Here is a 19151-nt window from a genome sequence, read left to right on the forward strand (position 1 = left end):
AGCAGAGTGAGACTTCTTTTAATTATCTCTTTATTGTTCGTCCGTGGAAAGGGCAGCAGAGTGAGACTTCCCTCCATTTACCTGCTCTCCGACTGGCTCCTGACACGTCATCACACTCCCCGTCACCACCAACAACATCCAACATGGCGGCGTCCGTCCGGGAGAAGCAGACAGGTTGGTCAAACTGCTTTTAGCCCCCGTCAACGGTTTGTTTTCCGCGCCCGACAGTCGCGGTAACCGGCGGCGGAGAGTTTGACCCCCGGCAGTCCCACCGGAGCGGATGGATCCGCGCGGTCCCGATGCTAACCGGCTAACGAAGCGCCGCTCGTCACAGGCTGCCGCCCGCCGAGCAGATAGATTCCTCAAAGAAACTCCTCCACATTTACATTAATACGCCGACTAGTCTGTGACGTGGTAACGGAAGAGTTAACTAGTAGCGTAACTAGTTAACTAATGCTGCTGTTAGCTTTCTGATGCTACTGCTAGCTAGCTAGCTAGCTAGGTGAAGCTAATGGCTGATTTCTGCCGATAAAGACGATCATTTAGTCTTTAGAAGTGTTTTAGAGCCTCTAGTGTGAAATATCCCTCATTTAAACCCTTTAATGTGTTAACGTTGTTAAAGAAAAACTAACGAGAACATCCGTAACAGTTCAGAGACACCAGAGACACCCTGTCCAACCAGTAGACGACTGAGGGAGCATAGGGACCATGGGACGAAGGAGACAGGACTGAGGGAAGACATAGTGGTCATAGGACGTAGGACATAGGGAGCGTACTAGTAATGTTGTTCATTTCTGAAGAAGGACCAGGACCTCATGTCCATGAGCTGAGGACCAGATTGACTATTCCTCTGTTCCTCTAGTGGCTCTGAAGCGGATGCTGAACTTCAACGCTCCTCCTCTGAAGAGCACGGCAACTGAGCCCGTATGGAAGGTAAAGACAGAGGGGACAGAGGGACACTGTTATTATTACCTGTGTCCTGTGCTTTAACGTGTGTGTGTGTGTGTTCAGGTGTTGATATACGACCGGTTCGGCCAGGACATCATCTCCCCTCTGCTGTCCGTCAAAGAGCTCAGGGACATGGGCATCACGCTGCACCTGTAAGAGACTCACCTGTATCCTGTCCTCACATCGTCCCCACATTGTCCTCCCCTCGTCCTCCCATTGTCCTCCCATCGCCCTCCCCTCGCCCTCCCCTCGTCCTCCCCTCGTCCTCCCCTCGTCCTCACATCGTCCTCCCATTGTCCCCACATTGAGAGCCAAGCTGCTTTTTATGAAGTCTAAGTTCTATTTGCTTTTCAGTTTACTTCACTCAGACAGAGATCCAATTCCAGATGTTCCAGCCATCTACTTCATCATGCCCACAGAGGAGAACATCGACAGGATATGCCAGGTACACACTCTGAGACACACACCCACTCGATCACTGACAGAAGTAACGATGCAGTCCTGGTGTGTTCTGCTGTGAATGTGTAACCGTCGTAGTGATCCAGATGTTCTGTGCAGGACCTGAGGAACCAGCTGCACGAGTCCTACTTCCTGAACTTCATCTCTGCCATCAGCAGAAGTAAACTGGAGGACGTCGCTAGCGCCGCTCTGGCCGCCAACGCTGTGGCCCAAGTCACCAAGGTTACCATGGTTACTGTGATCCTTCTCGTTAGGTCCTCCTCCTTCTTATGTCTTAAGACGTTGGAGGTCCAGCACTCGTTCTGAGTTCATTTCTCAGGTGTGTGTGTGTGTGTGTGTGTGTGTGTGTGTGTGTGTGTGTCTCAGGTCTATGATCAGTACCTGAACTTCATCACTCTGGAAGACGACATGTTCACCCTCTGCCATCAGAACAAGGAGCTCATCTCCTACCATGGTAACAAACGCACACAGACGCCTGTCTGTCTCACCTGTCTGTGTCTCCTGTCTGTCTCACCTGTCCGTCTCACCTGTCTGTCTCACCTGTCTGTCTCACCTGTTTGTCTCACCTGTCTGTCCCCTGCAGCCATCAACCGAGCAGACATCCAGGACACAGACATGGAGGCCATCATGGACACCATCGTGGACAGTCTCTTCTGCTTCTTCGTCACTCTGGGTGAGTTTCTGCTCACAGTATTACTAGTAGTACTAGTGTCATTACTACTGTTAGTATTATTGATAATATCTATATGGTTTTAGAATGAAGATACCTTTGGACTCATGTTCATGTGGTGGCTGCAGGACCCCACCCCCTTTCTGTCCATTACATCATCATTACATTGCATCATAACACATGCGTTACATTACCTGGGGAGACATTAGGGGTCAGGTGTCTTGCTCAGGGACACTTGGACATGTCACATGATGCAAACCACCAACCTCCTGGTTCCCAGCAGACCGCCATCGCCCCACTAGGGGGAGCTGTTCAGCCTCCCATCATGCTCCTCTTCTTGTCTCCTCTTCAGGCGCCGTGCCGATCATTCGCTGTCCCCGTGGCAACGCAGCAGAGATGGTTGCCGTGGTGAGTTCAGTGGGCCGATCTGATTGGTTCAGTGACTCCTCCCTTTGTTTACCACAGTTTGAATTATGACTTGTTTCTCTAAAGGTTTGATGGATGAATGAAGAGTGATTTCTGTTTAAATGGCACCTTCATCTAATGAAGCCTTTATTGTGTAGAGTTCGATGTGCCGTGATGTTTTTACAGATGGAGGCATAAAGAAACCTGTAAATGAACAAATGCTGACGTTGTCTCCTGCGTGTTTGTAGAAGTTGGACAAGAAGCTCCGTGAGAACCTGCGGGACGCCAGAAACAGCCTCTTCACCGGAGACAACATGGCCGCCGGACAGTTCAGGTACAGCCGTCACCGCCGAAACGCCACCTCCCACAATGCATTGCTGGGTGTGTGTGTGTGTGATGATGCTGCTCTCCAGTTTCCAGAGGCCTCTCTTCGTCCTGGCTGATCGTAACGTGGACATGGCCACGCCCCTCCACCACACCTGGACCTATCAGGCGCTGATCCACGACGTCCTGGTGAGCTGTCGACCGTCCCCTTTCTCTCTTCCCTTTGAACATGTCGGAGTCTGAACCACATTCCCCCCCCAGGACTACCAGCTGAACAGGGTGGTGATGGAGGAGGGGCTGGGGGCGGAGCCATCTCCCGCCGGTGCCAGGCCAAAGAAGAAGAACAGGAAGGCCTACGACCTGACCGCCGCCGACCGGTTCTGGCAGAAGCACAAAGGAAGGTGTGTCGTAACGTTACATGAATATGAGTATATATATATATATATATATATAAAATATATTCTTATCAGCTCATTGATGACGTGATTAATGCTCTATTAACATTAAACAGGAGACGATGTCACTGTTGTTGTTGTCACTATTTATTCATCTCAAACGGAGTAGAATCCATGTGCTGATGATGCTTCATCGTGGACTCAAGGTTCCAGCACTGTGATTGGCTGCCTGTCTGTCTTAAGAAGCTCTTCTATTGGTCCGTTGCAGTCCCTTCCCGGAGGTGGCCGAGTCGGTGCAGGAGGAGCTGGACACCTACAGAGCCCAGGAGGACGAGGTCAAACGCCTCAAGTGCATCATGGTGAGACACGCGAGTGGAAATGTCCAAGTCTCTTCAGTTTGTCTCCGAGTCCCTGAAGACATTTCCAGATGTGCAGCAAACATCTGTGGCTCCTCTGTGTCTGCAGGGCTTAGAGGGAGAAGACGAAGGAGCCATCAGCATGTTGTCAGACAACACAGCCAAGCTCACCTCCGCCATGAGGTACTGAGGCCCCGCCTCCATCACCTCCATCACCTCCTTCATCTCCATCACCTCCATCACCTCCACCTCCAGAGTCTCACGTGTGTGTGTGTGTGTGTGTGTGTGTGTGTGTGTGTGTGTGTGTGTGTGTGTGTGTGTGTGTGTGTGTGTGTGTGTGTGTGTGTGTGTGTGTGTGTGTGTGTGTGTGTGTGTGTGTGTGTGTGTGATGCAGCTCTCTGCCTGAGCTGCTGGAGAAGAAGAGGCTGATCGATCTGCACACCAACGTCGCCACGGCCGTCCTGGACCACATCAAGGTACCAGCTGCCAGCCAGTAGTTAGAGTACATGAAGTAGTACTAGTAAACGGTAGTAGTACTAGTAAACAGTAGTAGTACTAGTAAACAGTAGTAGTACTCGTGATGCTCTTTGTGTCCTCAGAGTCGTAAACTGGACGTTTACTTTGAGTATGAAGAGAAACTGATGAGCAAGTTGACTTTAGACAAATCTCTACTGGACATCATCAGTGACCCCGACGGTACACACACACACACACACACACACACAACCTGAGTTTCAGTAACATTTATTGTGTTTTAAATGTTTGTTTATCAGCTGGAACCCCTGAAGACAAAATGAGGCTGTTCCTCATCTACTACATCACTGCTCAGCAAGCTCCTTCAGAGGTAACACACACACACACACCTACACACACACACACCTACACACACACCTACACACACACACACACACACACACACTCTGAATGATCTCTTTCAACACAAAGTAAATAAAGATGAATCCCTGTTTGGCCACAACAACAATCCTCCTCAAATCTGTTCCACTTTTTATTCTCCCAAAAGAATGTGAGTCCAACCGCTGTGAGACGATTGTTCTCAGAAATGTGTCCCAGTGAGTGTCCCCCAAAACCCAAACCTCAGGCTGAGGAACAAAGCTGTGAGTCTTTGGAGAACTTTGTGTGCTCCTCTTGTGGTCCAGGGAGTCTTCTCAGGAGACCTGGAGGGAACAAGGAGGATCCGGGTCGATGGATAAAGACCAAACCTCCACTTCTGCAGAGATGTGTTGTGAATGAATAAATGCAACGGGTCGTTGTCTCGAGGCTCCGTAGCTTCAGGGTTTGGACCGTGGCCGCGCCTCCTTTAGGATGGAGGTGTTTACACCATTCTCAGGGTCTAAAAAGAACTACGGTGGCCTTCAGGGGACACGAGGTGTGGTTGGTCCTCGCTGCTACGGACTCCGTCCCCAAGGTCACGATGCAGCACGGAGACGCCTGGTCTCAGCTGATCGAGGCCAGTGAGGACACGGAGGTCTCCTTTAGCCTCTGAGACTTGAAGGTGTTGATTGTGTTGCAGGGCGACCTGGACCAGTACCGCACGGCTCTGCTGGACGCCGGCTGCGACCTTTCACCCCTCAACTACATCAAGCAGTGGAAGTAAGTCCGACCTCTGGCTCCTCTCCAGAGGAACTGCAGGAGCTCTCTCACCCACCAACACACGTTCTTCTCCTCTCGTCTCTTGCAGGGCCTTCACCAAGATGGCCGCCACGCCGGCTAACTACGGCAACAGTGGCGTCAAACCCATGGGGTGAATGTCGGCCTCCACGAGTCACGGGTGGTGTTCATCACAAGTAGAACTGACCTCCTCCTCCTCCTCCTCCACCATCCCTTTCTCCTCCTCCTCCCTGTGCAGGTTGTTCTCCAGAGTGATGAACAGCGGCTCCCAGCTGGTGATGGAGGGAGTGAAGAACCTGGTGCTCAAACAACATGTGAGTTATTGGTTATGAGTTTATGGATGGAGTAGTTTGTCAGATTGTTGCAGTACTGGTTCTGTCCACCAGAGGCTGAACCTCCATGATCTCCACACCACGTTCATCCACGGGTCCAAATATTAAAACCTGCAGGCTTTTCTCCGTGTTGAAGCTTCGAGGTGAAGAACCTCAGAGTCACTACAACAAACCACTGTTGTTTGGCCCAGAAAGGCTTCTGTCCTCTTCCTCCTCCTCCTCCTCCTCCTCCTCCTCCTCCTTTCATCCTCTGGTGAATCCAATGCCAAATACCTGCTTTTTCTTCCAGAACCTTCCAGTGACCCGTATCCTTGACAACCTGATGGAGATGAAGTCCAACCCGGTTTGTTCTTCTCGTCTGTTTGTCTGACAACTAAAGAACGAGAACATTATAGAACGAGAACATTATAGAACGAGAACATTATAGAACGAGAACATTATAGAACGAGAACATTATAGAACGGGAACATTATAGAACGAGAACATCATAGAACGGGAACATTATAGAACGGGAACATTATAGAACGAGAACATTATAGAACGAGAACATTATAGAACGAGAACATTATAGAACGAGAACATTATAGAACGAGAACATTATAGAATGAGAACATTATAGAACGGGAACATTATAGAACGGGAACATTATAGAACGGGAACATTATAGAACGGGAACTATAGAACGGAAAACATTATAGAACGGGAACTATAGAACGAGAACATTATAGAACGGGAACATTATAGACGGTATTTTGTTGTCCTTTAATGCTTTTGTTTAAAGTTTCTTTGTGGATTCATTCTGAAGAATGTGCACATTTTGGAGGATTTGGCTCCTCGGCCCATGTGGTCTGATCTCTCACACACACACACACAAACACACACACACACACCCGCTGTGAAGGTTTCTCAGCGTCTGCAGTTACAGACGACCAACAAAGATCCTGTTGTTGTTAACCTGATGGGGGAGGGGGGGGGGTGAAGATGAAAGTTGTGTGTTTTGAGGTAACGTCAGATACCAGAAGTCCTGATATAGAATGTAGAAGAACTAACGTTATTAATCAAGAGGCAGCGTTTTTTTGTTTACAATGTTTACATGAATCAGCTGATCATCTCTTCCAGGAAACCGATGACTACCGGTACTTTGACCCAAAGATGCTGCGAGGCAGCGAGAGGTACCACTCTGACCGGTATTCACATCACCGTATTCTTACCCACTGAGTCTCACTCTGTCTTCTCCTGCTGCTCCTCCTCAGCTCCATTCCCAGGAACAAGAACCCGTTTCAGGAGGTGAGTTCAGGCTGAAACACAGACTGACTGGGTTAATTATTTAATTATTATTTGTAAAACAAACAGACATCAATCTCTCAACTGTATAAATGAAGTTCTATTAAAGGTCCAATAAATTGAGAAATACGTCACACCAAACCTTTTATATCTGGATATGAAATAAATACCAGCGTGGTGTTCTGAGCGCTGCAGTGCATGATGGGTATTACTGCTGCTGTGCACTATGATGTCTTCCAGGCCATCGTGTTCGTTGTGGGAGGAGGAAACTACATCGAGTACCAGAACCTGGTGGACTACGCCAAGGTACTGCAGTACTGAGAGATACTATTAGTGCCATGCTATTACTATAGTATTATTAGCATATTACCATGCTATTAGTATGCTATTATTAGCATATTATCATGCTATTACTATGCTATTAATAGCATATTACCATGCTATTACTATGCTATTAGCCTATTACCATGCTATTACTATGCTATTAGCATATTGCCTTGCTATTACTATGCTATTATTAGCATATCGCCATGCTATTACTATGCTATTATTAGCATATAACCATGCTATTACTATGGTATCATTAGCATATTACCATGCTATTACTATGTTGTTATTATTAGCATATTACCATGCTATTACTATGTTGTTATTAATAGCGTATAACATGCTATTACTATGCTATTAGCATATAACCATGCTATTACTATGTTATTAGCATATTACCATGTTATTACTATGTTATTAATAGCGTATAACATGCTATTACTATGCTATTAATAGCATATTACCATGCTATTACTATGCTATTAGCCTATTACCATGCTATTACTATGCTATTAGCATATTGCCTTGCTATTACTATGCTATTATTAGCATATCGCCATGCTATTACTATGCTATTATTAGCATATAACCATGCTATTACTATGGTATTATTAGCATATTACCATGCTATTACTATGTTGTTATTATTAGCGTATAACATGCTATTACTATGTTATTAATAGCGTATAACATGCTATTACTATGCTATTAGCATATAACCATGCTATTACTATGTTATTATTAGCATATTACCATGCTATTACTATGTTGTTATTATTAGCGTATAACATGCTATTACTATGTTATTAATAGCGTATAACATGCTATTACTATGCTATTAGCATATAACCATGCTATTACTATGTTATTAGCATATTACCATGTTATTACTATGTTATTAATAGCGTATAACATGCTATTACTATGCTATTAGCATATTACCATGCTATTACTATGCTATTAGCATATTACCATGCTCTTACTATGTTGTTATTAGCGTATAACATGCTATTACTATGCTATTAGCATATTACCATGCTATTACTATGCTATTATTAGCATATAACCATGCTATTACTATGCTATTATTAGCATATAACCATGCTATTACTATGCTATTATTAGCCTATTACCATGCTATTACTATGCTATTATTAGCCTATTACCATGCTATTACTATGTTATTATTAGCGTATAACATGCTATTACTATGCTATTAGCATATTACCATGCTATTATTAGCATGTTACCATGCTATTACTATGCAATTATTAGCATGTTACTATGCTATTATTAGCATATTACCATGCTATTATTATGGGATACTATAAAGTGGAGAAGCATGACGCGGCTGTAGTTTAAAGCTCTTTGGGTCTCCAGGTGAAACCGGGGAAGAAGGTCGTGTACGGCTGCAGTGAACTGTCCAACGCCGCTCAGTTCACCAAACAGGTGAGACCCGCACCTGTCCTCCCATCATGCACCTGTCCTGTTAATCTCCACCCACTCCACCATCTAACCCCTCCTCTTGGTCTCCTCAGCTCTCCCAGCTGGGCCAGAAGTGATGTGGACGCCCCCCCCCACCCCTCGGAGGTCGTGGAGGATCTCTTTATTCCAGATGTTTTCTATTAAACTCTTCTGTAAATGGACATTTCTCGTCTTCATTGTAATTTCCGTCTCTCAGCATCAATAAAGATTATAAAAGGAGCTGAAGTCAGCTGACTCGCATCCAACATGGCGTCCGCCGCGTTCTTCTGCTCCTCCTTATTTATTTTAATACACGTTGTGTAAATACCTCGTGAGAATGTCTTCTACGGAATTAAAGAATTTAAAAAACAAATTCATTTATTAAACAAATACAGTATTTTTACTATATTATTGCTAAACAACCCGTTTTCCTGATGATTAAATGAAGTTTCAGAGATTTATTACAGGTTGACCCTCAGTCCCCCCCAGATGGCAATGCATTGTGGGTATCCAGAGAGGAAAAGCTCTGCTCCTGGAAGAGGAGGAGGAGGAAGAGGAGGAGGAGGAGGAGCTGCTCCCTCTGGACACTGGTTCACAAAGAGGATCAGAACTAAAGTTCACTTCAGTGTGACTGTATCCATTGTTTCTACTGCAGAGACACACAGACACACACACACACACACACACACACACTTAATCCCGGCTGGTGTTCGTGATGTCGACTCTGTTATGTTGACTTTTCGACCTGCAAGCTGAAATAATGAGGAGGAGGAGGAAGAGGAGGAAGAGGGAGGAGCTGGTTGAATAACTAAAGGAAAAATAAAATGGAAATGTAAAGAATCCTCTTAATAGAAATTTAGTGAATTGTTTTTTCAAATAAAATTCTGGATTTTATAATTGTTAAAATAATAAAATAATGTTAAAAGAATAAATAAATCCTTAACGTGAACCAATAATACAAACTCCTAATGCTTGTCAGACCTTTAATTCTTGTCTCCTCTCCTCCCTCCTTATGTCGTCTCTCCTGTTTTGTTGCACTCTGAAAGATAATTAAATTCATGAAATCACAGCTTTCATATATTTTCGTTAATAAATGCATAGATCCTTGGTCTGTTGATGGCTCCGCCCCCTCATTGTTATACAGACGACATGATTGGCTCCCGTCAGGCTCTTCGCAGAGACCCTGCACGTCGGAGGCCACGTGGCGGCTCGCACAGAGAGACGTTTGTCCCGTCTGCACTCAGGTGTCTGATTCTCAGGTGGGATCTGGGGGGATTCCCCCCCCCCCCCCCTCGTCCAGGTGGAACAGGATACAGGTGTTGAGACAGGTGAACATTTCAGATGTCCTTCCTTCAGCCAGTGGACGAAGTTGTGTAATGTTGATTCATTCTTCTTCTCTGAAAGGAGTCAAAGGAGAACTTAAAATTCCTTTAGATATTAATAAAAGACATCACAGAGGACATGAGGAGTCCCAGCCTCATGAGACAAAGCTGCCTTTTCTCTAGTGACCACCAGGGGGCGACTCCTCTCCCATGGAGAGAAAATGACTGCAAAGCTGTTAAAACTTGTTTAAAAGCTACGAACTATAAATCTACCATGAACTCACCTGCGGGAAGTCCCTCATGATTCTGTCCTCTTTTCTGTTTCTGTCAGTCAGTGAAGCCCCGCCCCCCTCTGATGTCACCACTGTAAGGTGTGTGTGTGTGAGAGAGATTATTTAAAGGGCAGCTCACCGTCTGCTGCTTCCAGGGAATAAAGTCTGAGCAGTTTTCCTGAGAGGCGACTTCTGAGGAAACCCACCGTCGGTAAGTTTCAGGATGAATTAAACAATGATGGATTCATGTTGTAAAATAGTGGAGAAACAATTCATTCGATTGTTAATAAGTGCGTTTTTACTAGTTAACCAGTCAGTGGTTTCATGTGGTTTAGCTTAGTTAACTGGGCTGCTTCACTAGTTACTGTCTGGTTTACAAAGTGACAGCTGGTGAACTTCAGTGAGTTTATGATGTGACCACAAAGTAAAGTGCGTTGTTGCTTTAAGACGTAACGCGTCTACTAACTGCTCATTGTGATGGATAACGATTCAGGCGCAGAGATGTTCCACCTTTCACTCCTGCTACCTCTGACAGGTGAGCCGCTCTTCTTCTTCTTCTGTGGTCTAACTTCTCAGTGATTGTGCAGGATGTGAAGGATGATCTTTCTTCTCCTCTGCAGGCCTTTTCCTCCTCATCTCCTCAACGTCTGGCTCAGATTCCGCTGGTCAGTATTCCAGGTTCCTCTTTGCATCTTTAAGGTCCGCCACCTACAACGTGACCTCCTCACAGAACTCACCTGAGCTTCCAGGACATTTATCAAACTGATTTCACCCCGATGACGGTATGAAAAAAACGGGGTTAACATGTTTTATCAAAACCAAAAACAACAAGAAACTATTCAGTGGATCCGTGAAAAGCAAACGTTGAACCTCTTCATAAGAACATTGTTTCTAGGAGACGGGCTTTAACATTTGAACAGGTCATGAGTCGTTGTCTCATGGGCTTCTCTGAGGTTTTAAAGTGGGCCCTTGTGATGGATGCGTGTGCTCAGCGTACCCGGTGACCTGCGGGACCCGGGGAGCCGACCTGCCGGAGGACGGCCTGGTGGCGTTGTGTCCCCCGGACTGCAGCCGGAGGACGGTGTCTGTGTTCGGGACGGAGACCTACGCCTCCGTCTCCTCCGTCTGCGGCGCTGCCGTCCACAGGTGGGACTTTGACCCTTTCCCTTGTTTTCTGCGTTTCTTGGCGTTGGCGCTTCACACCCGACGCGTAGAGCAGATCTCTGAGCTCATTGGAGGACGTCTCAGGGCTGGAGGGTTTGGAGGGGGGGGCGGAGGGGACGGAGGGGGGGGGGGGGGGGGGCGGATCAAACCCTGCTACCGACTGCAGCTGCAGAGGTGACATAATAACGAGTCCTGCTGTCTGCTGAACCTGAACCCAACACCAACACCACGAAGGAATGTGCAGCGCTGAAGGATTAAGCCTTCAACCCTGAACGACCTCTCCTCCCCCCGCAGGGGGGGGGGGGCTCCTTCCTCCACCGCTGCACATCTCTTCGTCCCGTCCTCTCGGCTGTAGTTTCACAAACTGAAGTCTAAATATCTTCAACCACATCCAGCAAGGCCTCCTGTTCCGAGGTGTGGGCTCTGGGAGACACCCCAGCATGTGGTACCTTCAGTAATGATGTATCCGGTCCAATAACACGTGTTCATATATTATTATTGGATCAGTTCAGGGTCTCGTTCCGACCAATAGACCAAGAGGACCAATCACCACAGAGACTCACATTCCTGTCAACATTACAACATCACAACATTTCATTTGTACGTTTAATATTTAAAGTCATCGTGTCGAAAGCCATTTATTTTCTTCCAAGTCATCAAAACAGAGACTCAAATCAACATCTCATTTCCAGTCTTTATGCTAAGCTACGCTAACCTGCTGCCGGCCACAGCTCTGTGATTAATTGGATGGACAAGAGGGTTTTCGATGTATTCTCTAAAGATGTCAAAATGTTGCTTTAACACAGAAACGTAAACGAGTCAAAATCAATGAGCAAATAATAATACGACATTCAGTCAGATCCCACGAGACAATCTTCTATTATCAAACTTTTTAGTTCTGGATATTCCAGAGAACATTTGGAAGGATTCAATGTGATGCATCTAAACTTAACCCTCCACATAAATTGTACATTTCTGCATATTCTTCTGAATAAAGTGAGAAGGTCTGATGCTCCGACGTGTCTCGGCTCTTCAGGGGGATTCTGGGTCGGGCCGGCGGCCTCGTCAGGGTTCACAAGCTGCAGGGACGACGCGACTACGAGGGCTCCTACGCACACGGCGTCCGATCGCTGGCCCTGTCCCGCTGGACCGCCTCCTTCAGCCTCACCAGTAGGTCATCCCACCCATCGGGCCGCCTCCTCGTCCTGTGAAGGTTAATCCTTTCGGGTTTAGGGAAACGAGGTATTTGAAGATGGTGCCCAGGAAGATGGTACTTCACAAAACCATCTCCACTTAAGGTCCCAGCTGGTTCTGGAGCTTTCCACAGCACCTCACTGGCTTTCTTTTACTGAGTTGAGACTTTAAAAAGCCTCCAAAGTTAGAAATAGTTTGAAAAACAGCTCGCTCACCAGGAGGATTTTATACCTGCTCTGTAAATAGTTACACTGCCCCCCAGTGGAGAAACATAGACGAGTACGAGCATATTGATATCAATAATAATGAATCATCGTCACCATCTTTGTTCAGAGGTTAAACTGCTTCACTGAAATGAAAGAAATGACCTGAGATTGTTGATGTGTGTTAGTATTAATTATAGAATTAATAATAATAAATGAACCCAAACTGTTTGTGTGTCTGTGTGTGTTTGTGTGTATGTGTGTGTGTGTGTGTGTGTGTGTGTGTGTGTGACCAGAGCCTGTCAACGTCCCACTGGAGTTGACCAGTGACACCAGTACCACCCCTCTGCCTGCAGCAGCACGACCAGGTAACGAGAAATTACTGGTCTCTGCTTTCATGTGAAGTCATTTTCAGTCGTGACACCGAGGCAAAGAAACACTTGCACTTCCAAACAACAGGAGTGGAATGTTCCCCCCTGACATACTGTGTTACCCTAGCTGCCCTTGTGTGTGTGTGTGTGTGTGTGTGTGTGTGTGTGTGTGTTGCAGTAGCAAAGAAGCCGCTGAAGAAGCCGTCAGTGAAGAAAGCTTTGACAGCTGGAAACAAAGGTGGACTGTGTGCTCTGTGTATTTGATATTCTGGGAGTAAAGATTGAACATGGGCTAAGGTTGTGAGTGTGTCTGTGTGTGTCTGTGTGTCTGTGCAGACTGTCAGTTGGATATCGCCATGGTGATCGACAGCAGCAAAAACATCGGGCATCGTAGGTTCAACCTGCAGAAAAACTTTGTCTCCAAATTAGCGGCCATGTTGAGGGTCGGATCAACAGGGCCACATGTCGGACTGATCCAGGCCAGGCGAGTCTCACACACACACACACACACACACACACACATGGGTAAAAGATCATCGTTTTATGGATGAAGTTTAAGCTGTTTCACTCAATTTAGGGCTAGCTACTTAGCTAGTTAGCGTTCTAATTCCTTGCTGGTTAGAAAATAAATCTGAAAAGAGGCAGTTCTTTCACTTTAAGTACTTTGAGTACATGTTGCTTATGATACTTTTACTTGAGGAAACATTTTCAACTTCCCTGTTGTTCACCTGATTTGCGTTTTCAGTGATTCTCCCCAGACTGAGTTCTTACTGACCAACTACACTCAACCAAAAGAGCTGCTGTTTGCCATCAAGGAGCTGGCCTACCTGGGAGGAGACACCAACACAGGTAACACACACACACACTTTCATGTACTTTTCATGTAAAGCATGGATGATTTCCCCTACAGCAGCCTCTGAGGTAGAGTGTCCTCACTCGCCCAGTCCTAGCGGCAGTCCTCACATAGGCATATAAAGCAACACACACACACACACACACAGTGCATGCAGCCCTGCTGTGGTCGCATTGACTTGCTTTATATTGTTTTCTCTTTTAAACTGAAAGCTCTCCGTCGCAGGTAAAGCCATCATGCACGCGGTGGAGACCTTCTTCGGCCAGGACCGCGGGGGGAGGCGGGGTCACCCTCGGGTGCTGATGGTGCTGATTGACGGCTGGCCGTCCGACGACCTGGAGCGGGCGGCCATGTTGGCCAGAGAGTCCGGCATCAACGTCTTCCTGGTGTCTGTGGCCAAACCGGCGCCTGAGGAGCTCGCCATGGTGCGAGACAAGGACTTTGTGAAGAAGGTTCATTCATTCATTAAATATTTATGTCAAGTACAAAACCGTGTTGCATGAATCAGCAATTATTTAATCCGACGAGGATCTCCTCTCCTTCCATAGCAACCAATTATTTTATTTTCCTTTTATTTACATGTGAAATGATTTGAACCTCCTCATGTCAGATTTCTGTTGAATCAGTTTGATTATTAATCAGGAAATATTGATTGGAGAGGTTTATGCTATGATTAGTTTAGAACAGTAAAGAATATATTATCTTTCTATTTCTATTGTGAAGTCTAAAGAAGTGTCTCTTTAGTTGAACCATCGAGCAGCGTTTAGGTCTCCGTCCACGGACAGACTTTCCCTCAATAAAGTGTCTCTTCTTCCTGCAGAGCGTGTGCAGGGACAACGGCTTCTTCAGCTACCCGATCTCCAGCTGGTTCAGCACCACCAAGCACGTGAAACCTCTGGCTCAAAAGCTGTGCTCGCTGGACCACCTGCTCTGCAGTGAGAGACCCCTCAGCCTCCAGCACACCAGGAGCTCAGAGAGCAAGACACTGGACCTCAGGGAGAGATGGATACGACATCAGAGCGGCACACACACACATCTAGAGACACACACACACACATCTAGAGGCACACACACACACACACACATCTAGAGACACACACACACATCTAGAGACACACACACACACATCTAGAGACACACACACACATCTAGAGGCACACACACACATCTAGAGACACACACACACATCTAGAGACACACACACACACATCTAGAGACACACACACACACATCTAGAGACACACACACACACATCTAGAGACACACACACACATCTAGAGGCACACACACACATCTAGAGACACACACACACACATCTAGAGGCACACACACACATCTAGAGACACACACACACACATCTAGAGACACACACACACATCTAGAGGCACACACACACATCTAGAGACACACACACACACACATCTAGAGACACACACATCTAGAGACACACACACACATCTAGAGGCACACACACACATCTAGAGACACACACACACACACATCTAGAGACACACACATCTAGAGGCACACACACACATCTAGAGGCACACACACACATCTAGATACACACACACACACACACATCTAGAGGCACACACACACATCTAGAGACACACACACACACATCTAGAGACACACACACACATCTAGAGGCACACACACACATCTAGAGACACACACACACACACATCTAGAGACACACACATCTAGAGACACACACACACATCTAGAGGCACACACACACATCTAGAGACACACACACACACACATCTAGAGACACACACATCTAGAGGCACACACACACATCTAGAGGCACACACACACATCTAGATACACACACACACACACATCTAGAGACACACACACACATCTAGAGACACACACACACACATCTAGAGACACACACACACACATCTAGAGACACACACACACATCTAGAGGCACACACACACATCTAGAGACACACACACACACATCTAGAGACACACACACACACATCTAGAGGCACACACACACATCTAGAGACACACACACACACATCTAGAGACACACACACACACACATCTAGAGACACACACACACATCTAGAGACACACACACACACATCTAGAGACACACACACACACATCTAGAGGCACACACACACATCTAGAGACACACACACACACACATCTAGAGACACACACATCTAGAGGCACACACACACATCTAGAGGCACACACACACATCTAGATACACACACACACACACACACATCTAGAGACACACACACATCTAGAGACACACACACACACACACATCTAGAGACACACACACATCTAGAGACACACACACATCTAGAGACACACACACACATCTAGAGACACACACACACATCACATATATTTTCCTAGTTGATAACTAACCTTTCAGGATAAATCCAGTGCAGCAGAAGGGACATCTGGTTTCAGGTCACATGTCACATGTCACATGTCACATGTGCATGGTGGTAAAACGCTGAGAAATGTCTGGTTCTTGGTTTCTAAGGTAAAACGTGCTACAACTCGGTGAACATCGGGTTCCTCATCGACGGATCTTCCAGCGTCGGCGAGGGAAACTTCCAGCTGGTCCTGGACTTCCTGGCAGCCGTCGCCACAAGCTTTGAGGTGTCGGACGTGGGAGCTCGCATCGGTCAGCTTTACCTCATGAACACCTTGTGATCCACGAGGAGTCGACCGTCCGACTGACTGCGCGTGTCTGCAGGTGCGGTGCAGTTCACCTACGATCAGAGGCTGGAGTTTGGCCTGTTTGACCACGCCAACAAAGAGGAGACCATCGACGCCCTGAGGAGGATCCCCTACATGAGCGGGGGGACGGCCACCGGAGCCGCCATCAGCTACGCCACCCAGAGCCTGTTCAGGTGAACACCATCCTATCCTACTACACCTTAATAACACCACAAGTACGGTGTCTTTGGGCTGTCGTTTAGTTTAGAATGAATCTGGAGGCACAACAGCCGCCATCTTTCTGCAGAGAACAAAAGAAACCCGTCTCTAACGAGAGCAGAAGGCGAGCAGCTCTTGAAGGCATCTGGTGATGACAATAGTCCCAATAAAAGCTCTCCCTCCTGTTTTGGGAATAAAAACTTTTTCAGGGAGCTTTTTCAAACAAAAGCCTTGGATCCATGTTCTTAAGCTTGGTTTAATTCCGTGTGTTTGGCGCTGAGGAGCACGTGAGATTAGTTAAATATGTCGAGGCGTCAGAGCCAGTGAGGCCTCGCCCTGAAGCTGACATTTGATCGTCTCTCTCCTCCAGGAGGGCGGGACCAGGGCGGAACTTCCTCATCGTGGTGACGGACGGCCAATCGTACGACGACGTCAGACTTCCTGCGGCGGCGGCACACAGACAAGGTGGGTGTCGAAATGAAGGAAAGTCGACAGCAGCCCGGGTTCACTTCTCACACACGTTTCACCCATCCACCAATCGACAGGCGTTACCATCTACTCGGTGGGCGTGGCCTGGGCGCCGCTGGATGACCTCAACGCGATGTCATCAGAGCCAAAGGAAAGCCACACCTTCTTCAGCAGGGAGTTCACCGGCCTCGCCGAGCTGGTCCCTCTGCTGGTCAGAGGGGTGTGCAAGGACTTCACAGAGAACAACTAGCACACACACACACACGTGCACGCACGCACACACACAGTGTATACCGTATTATGTATAAAACCTAAAAATACACCTAATAGTACTGATCCATCCAAAATACACACAACAAAGAAGGATACATGTAAACCAGATGTATATATACATGTATATAAAATGTACATATATATGTAGAATTATACTTGGTTCATATTCATGAATAAATAAAAAAGGAGATTATCATCAACATCAGTAGGAACCAAAAGTTTTCAATAAACATTTCAGCGTTTGATTCTGTGATCAATTGTATTTTACAAAATAAAAGTAGAACAAAGAAACTACTAATATTTTAAATTTTTATCTACTGTATCTGTATTTTTATTTCACGTTGCAGACTTCAGCACTAGTGTTTTACTGCAGGTTGAAAGGGTTAAAGTTAATGTATTTAAAATAGATTCTACAATAAAAGCCTTTTGGATCCAATAATAAACTGAAACAATGTCTCTATTAGAAGAGAACACCATTCTTATCTGATTGTATTCATGCAGCAGATTTCTCCATAGACCTTTTTCCTTCTATTAATCTGGAATTAAGACAAATACATCATATTTTGGAATTGTGAGATTTTCATCTTAGGATAAGGGTCTAAGGCAAGATTGAAGAAAACATATGTATTTTTTGTCTTGCTTATCTTTCATTGTAAAATAAAAACACTAGAATGAACAATCGGACGTAAATGAGCTGTTTGGATTTGATAAAAATGACTTTTTGTTTGTGCCTTTTATCCAAACGCGTTCATGCTCATGAACACATAATGATTACATTGATTTGAGTCCATGTTGGAAAAGGAATGAGACCATTTGCTTTTAAAAAGTTAGTTACATTTCCACAGAAATAGAAGTAAACAGAACATCTGAAGGTTGATGTTGTTAAAATGACCCGAATGGAAAAGTTATTCAAATGCGGCTTCTGTCTTTTTCTCTGTATTTATTACCCGTTTCCTTTGTTTTTACAGCTGGTCGACTGATTTGTGTTAAACTATTAAAACAACATTTCACTTTATTACATTCCATCACATGTCATTTAGCTGATGCTTTTATCCAAAGTGACTCACAATAAGTTAATAAGTGCAAAGAGATACAAACCCAGAAGAATAAGAAACTAGAAAGTACAATTTCATCAAATAAGTCGATGTACAACTTGTTATAGATCAGAACCATTATAAATCCAGTTTAAGGTCTACAGTGTGTGAGCTGGAGAAGCCTCCTGTGAACCGATACTGATGGTCATATGAGAATAATATTATACTATTCATGCTTTATTTCACCTTGTAACTGTATGGTTCATTACTTCTGTTAGTTATTAAATTCTTTCTATTTTTAGACTCAAGCCAGTTGACTTTTTATGACTTCTGGTCTCAGAAGGCCGAGGGGAACAGTAGTGATCCTTGATCAGAACTCCACACTTTCAATCAATGTTCTCAACTGTCTTCACATCTCCTTGCTTTATGTCTGGATGGTTTTAATGGTTTTATGTGAAACCCTTTGAACTGTTAGGGTTA

The 19151-nt window shown here is 45.7% G+C and overlaps 2 protein-coding genes across 3 annotated transcripts; both read left to right on the forward strand.

The window, feature by feature from the left end:
* The first annotated feature begins 16 nt into the window (after window positions 1–16).
* Window positions 17–8880, forward strand: scfd1 (sec1 family domain containing 1). Its single transcript, XM_037486148.2, has 25 exons — window positions 17–174; window positions 863–933; window positions 1012–1100; window positions 1303–1393; window positions 1507–1629; window positions 1774–1861; window positions 1991–2080; window positions 2430–2485; window positions 2731–2816; window positions 2896–2995; window positions 3068–3207; window positions 3470–3560; window positions 3667–3740; window positions 3952–4033; window positions 4157–4253; window positions 4331–4401; window positions 5089–5168; window positions 5257–5319; window positions 5425–5500; window positions 5808–5861; window positions 6638–6690; window positions 6772–6805; window positions 7043–7108; window positions 8510–8578; window positions 8668–8880. Exons 1-25 carry the CDS (start codon window positions 144–146, stop codon window positions 8689–8691), a joined length of 1899 nt encoding a protein of 632 aa, XP_037342045.1. The 5' UTR covers window positions 17–143; the 3' UTR covers window positions 8692–8880.
* A 1440-nt stretch (window positions 8881–10320) lies between these two features.
* On the forward strand, window positions 10321–18733 carry coch (coagulation factor C homolog, cochlin (Limulus polyphemus)). 2 transcript variants are annotated; one of them, XM_037486149.2, is made up of 15 exons: window positions 10321–10398; window positions 10681–10722; window positions 10808–10852; window positions 11180–11333; window positions 12388–12521; window positions 13045–13116; window positions 13298–13357; window positions 13456–13603; window positions 13865–13968; window positions 14198–14424; window positions 14793–14907; window positions 16499–16642; window positions 16715–16871; window positions 17267–17361; window positions 17442–18733. In XM_037486149.2, the coding sequence occupies exons 2-15, from the start codon at window positions 10689–10691 to the stop codon at window positions 17612–17614; spliced, it is 1662 nt and encodes a 553-aa protein (XP_037342046.2). In that variant the 5' UTR covers window positions 10321–10398; window positions 10681–10688; the 3' UTR covers window positions 17615–18733. The 2 variants fall into 2 exon arrangements, with proteins under 2 accessions (XP_037342046.2, XP_062413277.1); XM_062557293.1 differs by lacking the exon at window positions 10321–10398 and having other exon boundaries at window positions 10655–10722.
* Window positions 18734–19151: the final 418 nt, after the last annotated feature.

This window comes from Pungitius pungitius, chromosome 14 (assembly GCF_949316345.1).
Source record: "Pungitius pungitius chromosome 14, fPunPun2.1, whole genome shotgun sequence".
Lineage (NCBI taxonomy): Eukaryota > Metazoa > Chordata > Actinopteri > Perciformes > Gasterosteidae > Pungitius > Pungitius pungitius.

Excerpts from the sequence above, each read along its gene's own strand:
- coch (XM_062557293.1), top strand. The coding sequence starts at position 10,665 with ATGGATAACGATTCAGGCGCAGAGATGTTCCACCTTTCACTCCTGCTA. Across the intron at positions 14,425-14,792 it reads ACAAGGACTTTGTGAAGAAG|AGCGTGTGCAGGGACAACGG; the intron begins GTTCATTCATTC and ends TTCTTCCTGCAG. Across the intron at positions 14,908-16,498 it reads GCTGGACCACCTGCTCTGCA|GTAAAACGTGCTACAACTCG; the intron begins GTGAGAGACCCC and ends TTGGTTTCTAAG.
- scfd1 (XM_037486148.2), top strand. The coding sequence starts at position 144 with ATGGCGGCGTCCGTCCGGGAGAAGCAGACAG. Across the intron at positions 1,394-1,506 it reads ACATCGACAGGATATGCCAG|GACCTGAGGAACCAGCTGCA; the intron begins GTACACACTCTG and ends TGTTCTGTGCAG. Across the intron at positions 3,208-3,469 it reads TGGCAGAAGCACAAAGGAAG|TCCCTTCCCGGAGGTGGCCG; the intron begins GTGTGTCGTAAC and ends GGTCCGTTGCAG.